At 37.6% G+C, this 10,101-nt stretch overlaps 2 protein-coding genes across 2 annotated transcripts in view; one reads left to right on the top strand and one right to left on the bottom strand.

Moving 5' to 3' along the window:
* SENP7 (SUMO specific peptidase 7) overlaps nt 1-1,589 on the bottom strand; it is a 128,218-nt gene extending 126,629 nt beyond the window's left edge. The window contains exon 1 of the mRNA XM_010978431.3: nt 1,160-1,589. The gene's annotated coding sequence lies outside the window, so the exon portion shown is untranslated. The remainder of the gene's footprint in view (nt 1-1,159) is intronic.
* A 25-nt stretch (nt 1,590-1,614) lies between these two features.
* On the top strand, nt 1,615-7,547 carry TRMT10C (tRNA methyltransferase 10C, mitochondrial RNase P subunit). The gene is made up of 2 exons (XM_010978430.3): nt 1,615-1,798; nt 3,822-7,547. Exon 2 carries the CDS (start codon nt 3,834-3,836, stop codon nt 5,091-5,093), a length of 1,260 nt encoding a protein of 419 aa, XP_010976732.3. The 5' UTR covers nt 1,615-1,798; nt 3,822-3,833; the 3' UTR covers nt 5,094-7,547.
* The last annotated feature ends 2,554 nt before the right edge of the window (nt 7,548-10,101 follow it).

The raw sequence follows: 10,101 nt of genomic DNA, 5'->3' as shown, positions 1-10,101 counted from the left end.
AGGTCGCATACTGGTCAACTTTTTTTCTATTTGTTAGAAGTAAATTACTAAGTCCAAGGGAGGAGGAATTAGGCTCTACCTCTTGAGAGTGTCAAAGAATTGGGGACATATTTCAGACTACCACATCAGAAATGATGCCAACTGCAACTAATGGTATAGCAGCAACTCAGTTGTTGGTTATAAGAATATCTTGGCTCTGGGAGCATATTCATCCTGTCATTTAAAATTTTTTTCTTGTTTTGATAAACAGGTCTGTGTATTTAAAAACTGATTTCCTCTTTCTCCACAAAACATCAGCATTTTTGCCACAAACACTTGTGTTGAAAATAAAGATTTTTAAACTTTCTCTCCTAGGGTCACCCTAAACTATTCTCTTACTTTGACTTCTGCTGTTGACCTATTTCTGCAGCTTGAAGCCAAAAAAGCACATCTCCAGATTTTGGACTATAAGTTGCAGAACAGAAATGTGTCCTGATAGAGAAAAGACCGATATAGGAGCCCTTCAGGAAATTCCTAAAACCTTCTAACATCACTATGTGATGATTTTTTTCCCTTCTTGTGGAAAACAGAGGTAATAGACTGTGATCAATGTTTGTAAGCCAACCACACCAAAATTTATGTTTCACTTCCCAATACTAAACACATCTTAATGAAAAAAAAAAAAAAGAACATACTGTTTGCAAATTTGCTATGACAAGTCTCTGTTAAAGAAGAAAGCAAGAAATTCTCTTACTTCCTTTTCAATGTTTCTTCAAAAGCAGTGGTTCTCTAAAGTATGTCAAGATAACCTGGAGGTTTTAAGACAAAGATTACTAGCTGTCACTGCCAGAGTTCCTGATTCAGTAGAACTGGCAGGTGGGGACAAAAATTTGCCTTTTGACTAGTTCCCTGGGGATGCTGCCGCTACAGGTCTGGGAACCACACTGTATGAACCACTGTTAGAAAGACTAGGGGTGGCCAGAGAGGTAATAAAGTTAAATTTGTTTCTTGAGAGGTGAAAGTTATGATGGACTCTCATCTGGCCTAAAGTTCCTCCCCTGAGGAAAGCAACAAAAGAGGGTTGTTGACTGAGCCCATGTTTTAAGGCCCCAAAGATCCAAATGAATTGACACATTTGGTTTTCCCTCCTGTAGGAAAAGAAGTGGCGCGTCTCACTTACCTTTCAAGTTACTTCCAGTTATCTTCCACAGAATTTATGGGCAAATACAAATTAAAAACGGGATTTAATTCTCCTTGTTCAAAATAAAGGAAGAGACTTCTCCCCCTCTCCCTTTTCTTTCAGAATTTCTTTCTCCATCTCTTCAAAATGTACTTAAATATTTATAATGGCTATATAAGCCTCTTGCCAGTCTCACAACTCAGGAATGTCTCTTCAGAAAGCTGGGAGTCATCTTTTTGAAATGCAAAGATCAAGGGAGATAGCGTCCCTATCTTACAGGTCTTGTGGGAAGACAAAAACCTAACTTTAGGGGGCGCCTTGCTCCAATTTGCAAAACTACCTCCTCTCAGAAAGATGAGACATTTGTTTCATTTTTTAATTCTGTGTTGCACGACAGTGCCGCTTTTCCACGCCGGAAGACGTTCCCTTTGTGGTGTGACGTCTTATGGCAGCGCCGGGAAGAAAGGGTGGGACTTCCGGCTGCGGCTCTTCGGTCAGCAACCGATACGGCGTGGAGTGATAGGCGGACTGTGGTTGTTTGCGGAGCGGATCTCTGGGCAGCGCTTCGCGGCCGAATCCTGCGTCCTCTTGGGGTCCCTGCGATTTGCACCGGTGGGAAACATCCTGTCTGCACTCCTGGTATGGACGGATTTCTTGTCACCTGCCAGTGTGTGTGGTGACGTGGGAGAAAGCGGGAGAACTAAGATACGCTAAGTGGCGCATGTGCGCTAAGCAGCCCAGAGATAGGAGGAAGCCCAGTGATTTAATAGACTATAAGCAGTACAATATCTGGAACAAGAGAAGTGTATCCCAAAATAGTATCTTTGTTCACCTTCTCAGTTCGGCGGGTTTTGGTTTTATTTCTATGATGTCCTAAAAATTCTAACCAGGTACAAAGACAAAACTCAAAAAAGACTGTTTCTGAAATAAATGTTTCGCATGTTGGGGCTGAGAACTCTGTTAAATGTTTCGAGGAGGCTAAAGTAAATTGTTTTTTCTTTAAAAGGTGGCTGAATGTGTTTTAAGTGTGAGAATCACTGACCTTGAGTATTTAATCGAAAAATCTTCAGTGATAAATGTGAGCCGTATACTGCCAAGCAGTGGGTTCAGTGTTAATATACAGCCCTTGTCCTGATAGAGTTTACCGTGTAGTGGGGCAAATAAGTAACCAGGTAGTTACAATTCAGCATTACAAGCATTATAGTGGACAAGTGCAAGGTGCTAAAAGAACTAGTAGGGCGAATAATTGACCTAAAGTTTGAGGTGAAGAATAGCTAGAGATGTAGCTGAAGAGTTAAGCAGAGGGTGTTTTTTATGAAAAACTTTTATACGTCATATGTATGTTTAGACTTTAACCTGGCAGCAATGGGCTTAAACATACACATTGAGGATGTCAGTGTATTGATCAGATTTGCACTAGCTCCAAATGACTTAGAGATGAGGGAGAGTAAATCTAGGAGATGCAATAAAGAAAACAGGGTTGAAGAGAAGTGAATGGATTCTACAAGTGTTTAGAAAGTAAATGAATATAATTCAGATGGATTAGGTATGGTGCGTGTGAGAGGGAGCAGTAATGAAATGACCTCGTTTCTGGCTTCAGCAAATGGATAGATAGCAGTGTCCCTTCCTGATACAATGCAGAAAGAGAAGCAGCTTGGGAAGGGAGCGGAGAGAGTTTATTTCAATTTGTGCATTTGAGGTGTCATGGTGATTGAAGCCAAGGAGGTAGATCAAGCTCATAGGGAAAATGTTTAGATTGAAAAAAGCGCTAAGGACAGAATTCAGAAGCACATCCACCTCTTGTGTGGGGTGGAAAGTGGAATCTGAGCATCAGTGCACAGGTCAGAGACCCAGGAGCATGCAGTGTCATTAAATGAAGCCAAGGGAAGAAGGAATTTTTCAACTATTTTAGTTGAATTTTATGAAAAGTTTAATGCCTTTTTTTTTCCTTCAAATCTGGCACTAGTTTCACATACTTAAGCATCTTCATTGTTTTGTGGATATCTTTAGAATAAAATTGTGGAGCTTATTTATATTTACCCTAATTTGGGGTATTTTGTTTGGCAGTAACATTATTTGCTGCAGAATAAAGCCTAAATTGGAGAAGGAAGGTTTTGTTTTTAGATCAGTAGATCTCTCTGTATTTCTGTTTTGAAAACATGAGGGTGCAGCAACTGCTAGGTGCTTTTTAGTAGTTATCATTTGTAACTTAGCTGCCCTTTGTCTTCATGTGTTGCTTGTTGAGGATCTTGTGTTTGGGTCTGTATCTGGACTTAGTATAGCATGGAGAAGAATACAGCACCATTATCTCAGCCACATCTGTGGTACATAAGTTTGTTATGCAGTAACATTGATCTTCTGGGCAGCTAGATACAAATCTAAAAAGGATCTTCAAGGTAACCTTTTGCCTAAATTAGTAGTGAAATTCAGATCAGAAATAAGACCCAAATAAGTTTTAAACTTTTTGCCTGGTGAGTGATCACAGGATCCAGGCCACAGGAGTCAAAGAAAAATTAATGGTGCAGCAAGTAAGTTGGACTAAGATTCCATTTTGTGTTTCAGAAATCAGTATTTTGATGTCTCACATTTACACTTACTTGCATAGTTAGTTGAGAGGTTTTGAAAATCTTTAACTTTTCATTATATTTTTCTTCTTTTATAGGGCTTTTCTTATATGCCTATTTTCCTCAAAATGAGTGTTACCTTCTTAAGACCTTTTGCCAGAGTTTTGGTGCCATTTACCCTTCATAGGAAGAGAAGGGTTTTATGTTCAACTGTTCTGCAGAGACACATGTCTTCCAAAATACCAGCTGCATCCTACCCTAATAAGGAGAGTACATCACCTCCTGAACAGCTGGAGTTGGATGGGTGGAAAATTACAATGAAATCTAGCGCTCAAGAAGAGGGTGTTTCAACAGTTTTGAGTAGCAAGGATGAAGATCCTCTAGCTGCCACCAAGGAGCTAATTGAGATGTGGAGACTACTTGGCAGAGACGTACCAGAACACATCAGTGAAGAAGAGCTCAAAACCATTATGGAATGTGTTTCTAAATCATCCAAAAGAAAATATTTAAAATATTTATATATTCGGGAAAAAATGAAAAAAGTCAAGCAAATAAAAAAGGAAATGAAAATAGCAGCAAAAGAACAAGTAAAGAAAGATCAGCTACCAGAAACCACTAAGGAAGATAAACAGCAAAACTTTCTATTTCTCCGACTTTGGGATAGGAATATGGACATTGCAATGGGCTGGAAGGGTGCCCAGGCCATGCAGTTTGGACAACCTCTGGTTTTTGACATGGCTTATGATGACTGTATGAAACCAAAAGAACTGCAGAATGCTGTTTCTCAACTTTTAGAAAGTGAGGGATGGAACAGGAGAAATGTCGATCCTTTCCATATTTATTTTTGCAATCTTAAAACAGGTGGTGCTTACCATAGAGAGTTAGTTAAACGTTATGGAGAAAAGTGGAACAAATTGCTTTTAACAGCAACAGAAATGTCTCATGTAGATTTATTTCCAAAGGATAATATGATATATTTAACTGCAGATTCTCCCAATGTTATGACTACTTTCAAGCATGACAAGATTTATATAGTGGGATCTTTGGTTGATAAGAATATGCAGCCAGGCATATCCCTAGCCAAGGCAAAACGGCTGAAGCTGGCAACAGAATGCCTTCCACTAGATAAATATTTACAGTGGGACACTGGTACGAAAAATCTCACCTTAGATCAAATGATACGTATTTTGTTATGTCTGAAAAACACTGGTAATTGGGAAGAGGCTCTGAAGTTTGTTCCTAGGAGAAAACATACTGGTTATCTGGAGATTTCTCAGCATTCTCAAGAGTTTATTAACAGACTGAAGAAGTCAAAGACTTTTAATTCATTTCCAAGAAGCTCTGTAAATAGACGCTCACAGAAAAGTTAGCTTGAATTAGAATAATTCATTATAATCCAGTTCTATTAGTCTATTTCATCCTGAATGGAATTCACTTGCTCTTTCTTTTAAAGGTTGTTTTTCCAAACTAACTGAAATACTGTCTTTCTCCGATTAATTAAATATCTACAAAACTTTGGAACTATATTTTGTTTACTATAAAAGGAAACAATAGTATTAAAAAGTAAAAAGAGTTGTCCACATTTATTTGAGTCCAGTAAAACAACTGTACCACTGGTGTGGCTTTTTTATGACTACTTTGAGCCTCAGACTTCATTTTCCTTCTTAAATGTTCTTTTAGCCATGTCAGTAACTACCCTTTCTTCAAAAATTGATGAATCTTCAGGTGGTGGTTGATTTTTTAAAGTAACAGTTGGTACAGTGCTGGGCATGTCATAGGCACTAAGGTATATTGTTTAACTGTATCTTGGTTAAACAGAAAGTTAAGACACCCCTTGGCATGTCATGAAATTGGGCTGCATAATGCCAAGTGGGCTTGTGGGGATAAAACTCATTTCTTGTCCTTTTAGGAAAAATGATTTATTTTAGAGTGTTACTATAGCACTTCCCATATTGTAGATGGCTTTTTTTTTTTTTTTTCAAGGAAATACTTCCTATTCTCTAGCCCTGTGATTTGAATGGAAGCTGCCATATTTTTACAGACCTTACCCCCTGGCCACAGCTGATTATCCCAAAAAAGACACCTCACTCAAGCTTTGAGATGTGTATCTGACTTTAAGACAGGTCAGTCAGAATCCTTTTCCAGGATTTTTGGACTTCTCAAGATAGCCTGTGTTAACTTTTCTAGTGGCAAACTTTGAGAGATAGGAAGCTCTGGAATTGGTGGTGACCATGCCCTCTTCTGTGAAGGAAGTCAGGCATACAGAAATGAACTTTAGGAACCATATTCATTGTAGACTTTTTGCACCATTAAAAATTTTGAAAACATGGGAAATAGAGATGTATGGCCAAGTATTTGTACCTAGTTCCTAAACTGGAAATTAGCACAAGGTATACTATCCAATACATCTCTTAAAGCAGGACTCAAGTCTTCTACCAAATACTAAGTACCTACTCTGTGCCAAATAGTTACTATGCAATTTTCATTAATTATTTAAACAACTAAGTTTATGTACTATCATTAACACCTTTTTTACAGATAAGGAAAATTTACTTAAAATAATTCAGCCTTTAAGTATCTCAATTCAAAAGGTCTGTCTGACTTTAGTCTCAGCTTTTAATCTATAAATTAAGCCCTCTATAATAAGGCAAGTGTGAAATGGAATGGAAAAACACAGAATGCCTAGCCCAAACTCAAGGAATCGGGAAAGGCCTTTAAGAAAGTGATGTGTAAACTTAGAATTGATGAGAAGTGCATTATGAGTGAATTTCAACTCTTAGACCCTACTAAGTAGCAAGGTGCTAATACTTGAACAGCTTGAGATAGATTGAAAATAAAAGCTTGCTTAGTGTGCAAGAGGTCCTGGGTTCGATCCCCAGTACCTCCGCTAACATATATACATACGTAAAGTAGCACAGTGGTTAAGAACAAGGGGTTAAGACTGCCTGACAGGATCGGCACTAGAGGAAAGCAAACAAGGCTCCTAGAGCACCTCACTAGTCTGTGTCCCAGCCCTGCTCTCTGCGTTCCACCCTGACAGGTTCTGACATTGCCTAAATTTTTGTTTGTTTTGGGGGGGAGGGAGGTAATTAGGTTTATTTATTTTTGATGGAGGTACTGGGGATTGAACCCAGGACCTCGTGTATGCTAACACTATATCCTCCCCTCTGACATTGCTTAAATTGATTAATCTCTTGAAATTTCAGTTTTCCTCATCTATAAAAAAGAGAAATAGTTCTTGACATAAAACATTGAATATGGTGTCTGGCACATAAGTGCTAAGTAAATATAAACTATCTAATTCAGACTATATATTCAGAATATATAGAATATCTAATACACTATATGCAAGTTATTGTGTCCCTTTGAGGAGTATATTTCTATTTCTGTGTAACAATATGCTAAGGTGTTTCAGTGATGCAACAGTATAATTTTTTAAAAAGCAATAACTGATTTCTAAAACTGCTTCTCATGTAGATAAATCAGTGGCAAGCTTATCCACAGTTTGAGCTCAAACTGATTTTAGTTTTCCAAATTTTTTAGAATTTAGAATTTAGCAGAACCTCAGATACTGCTTCAATTTCTCCAAACTAGATGGTCTCATTTCCCAGCACTAAGTAGGCAGTAACAGCTTTTCTCTCTATCTCAAACACCTAATAATTTATAGTATTCATCATCTTTGATGGCTTTGTTGCCTATGTTCTCATTGTCTTCCCCTTCTTACCTATTAATGTTTTCATGTAATAACATTTCTAGTTCTCTCCTTTTGCTCTTTTCAAACATGCTACCAAATTCCCAACTTCTAATAAAAGTTTTTAAAAGTCTGTTTGCTACTATTATTTCTACTATAATACACAGTTTAAGTTCTAAGCCAGATCCTTCAAGTCAATATTGAGAAGTTTCCATTTCCTCTACACCACTGCTGTTAAACAGAAATATAATGGAATACACTTACATACTTTTAAAATTCCCAATAGCCACGTTAAAGAGATGAAGTTTATTTTATGTCCATATGTCCATACTATTATTTCAATTTGTATTATTAAAAATGAATGAGATTTTATATTCATATTAGTTTTTTCAAACTAAGCATTCAAAATCTAGTGTTTTAATAGTTACAGCACGTCTTAATATGAATACTAAATCTTCAATAAAGTAAAACGCAGTCCTACCAAAACAATAGAGTCCTCTTTAACAAAAGCAAACTGCTTCAGTGCTTTATCAGTAAGAGCTCAGTTCCTCAGTGGCTTGAGTGCACTGAACAGTGCACTGTGATCTGTTCTGTGCTTATATCAATTCTATCCTTTCCAGCCAGATTCAATGGCTACTTCTTACTAAATAATGGACCATGGATATCTCACTGAACTTTTCCCTCCTTGAAACAATCCTTCATTTCCTTATCACAGCAATTATCTTCTTTTTCCCAGTCTTAACAGTTTATCTGCCTCATTGGTTCATTCATTCATTCAGCAAATATTTATTGAGCTTCAATTTTAAAAAAAGTAGAAAAATTATTGGGTACCTACAATGTACACAGAAGTATTTTAGTTGTTGGTGTTACAGCAGTGAACAAAATATCTCCAGCTTTTATGGATATTAAATTCTAGATGGCAGAAAGGAGACAGGCCAAAGTAATGTAAAATGTCAGATGGTAGTAAGTAATATGAAGGTTAAAGGAGAAAGGGGAAAGCTGGAGTGAGGAGGCATTACTTTTTTATAAAAGGTTGGTTGGGAGTGGGAAGTTATAGCTCAGTGGTAGAGTGCATGCTTAGCATGCACAAAGTCCTGGGTTCAATTCCCAGTGCCTCCCTTAAGTAAATAAATAAATAAACCTAATTCTCCCCCGCCCCCAACCAAAACCAAAAAAAGAAAAGAAAGAAAAAAAGATTGGTTGGGGACTGTCTTCTACGTAGGCTGTTCACTGCACAAGAGCACCCATATTACTCTCTGGTACAGGGCCATGTTTGCTAGAAGAAAGAAGCACCATTTTTTTTCATATATAGGCACCATCTGCCTTTAAGCCATGTGGTTTAAAGACTGCATCCAATAACAGGATATCCCTTTTCTAGTTTGCACAAAGACTGACAAGATGACATCTGAGCAAAGACCTGAAGGAAGTGAGAGTGAGCTATGGAGATGTGAGGGAAGGGAATTCCCGGGAAAGGGAACAATGAGTGGACAGGCTGTGAAAGAAGGTTCAAGATAAAAGGAGGCTAGTGTAGCTGAAGCAGTGTGGATAAAGAGAGCTGAAAATGGGGTCACAGGAGCAGCTAGGGATCTGTCATATAAGACTCTTAAGCCACTGTAAGGATTTTGGGTTTTATTCTGAATAAAATGTAAAGATTGGATAGTTTTTTTTTTAACTTTTTTTATTGAGTTATAGTCACTTTACAATGTTGTGTCAATTTCCAGTGTAGAGCACAATTTTTCAGTTATACATGAACATACATATATTATCACTTTTTTTTGCTGTGAGCTACCACAAGGTCTTGCACACACTTCCCTGTGCTACACAGTATAATCTTGTTTATCTATTTTACATATGCCTGTCAGTATCTACAAATTTCGAACTCCCATTCTGTCCCTTCCCACTCCCCTCCCCCTTGGCAACCACAAGTTTGTATTCTATGAAGATTGGATAGTCTTGAGCAAAAAAGTGACATGTTCCTGATGTTTTAATAGGAAGACTAGAATGTAAGCTCTATGAGGGCCGGGATTTTTATTTTTGTCATATTTACTGCTGTATCCCCAGGACCTGGTACAGTGCCTGGCACATAACAAGCACTTTAAAATTTGTTGAGTGAATGCAACTGATTCATTTCAAAAGGATCACTTTTGCTGCTTTATTGAGACTAGATTAGAAAAGAGGGACCAGTGAGGAGGCTATTGCAGTAACATAGGTGAAAGATAATAGTGGGTTGGACCAGGATGGTAGGTATCAAATATCAAAGATCTGGAGACAATGAGCATAAATAATCCTATCAAAGAGTTTCTATATGAAGGGAAATAGTGATGAGGAGCTAGAGGGAGTAATGAAATCAAGAGAGGAGTTTTTGTTTTTGTTATATAAAAATAGGAGATACAAGAACATGTATATTTGCTGTTGGGGAATGATCCAGTAGTTGGGGGTGGGAGAAGAATATGATGGAACAGTCGAGTGAGACCTTATGTAAGGAAGAAGGATGGAATTTACTGCATAAGTAACAAAATAAGACAGAAAATATAACTACAAATGCAGGTACCACACCACAGATACATACAGAATTATTATGATTTCTGAATATACAGAAATTGTTTTGATTTCTGTTATTTTCTCACTGGAAAGCACAGTCATCAGTTGAAGGGGAGGAGTTCTTGGATGTTTCTGGAGAGCACAGA

This window comes from Camelus dromedarius, chromosome 2 (genome assembly GCF_036321535.1).
Source record: "Camelus dromedarius isolate mCamDro1 chromosome 2, mCamDro1.pat, whole genome shotgun sequence".
NCBI classification, from domain to species: Eukaryota; Metazoa; Chordata; class Mammalia; order Artiodactyla; family Camelidae; genus Camelus; species Camelus dromedarius.
This window is presented reverse-complemented; position numbering and strand designations above follow the sequence as displayed.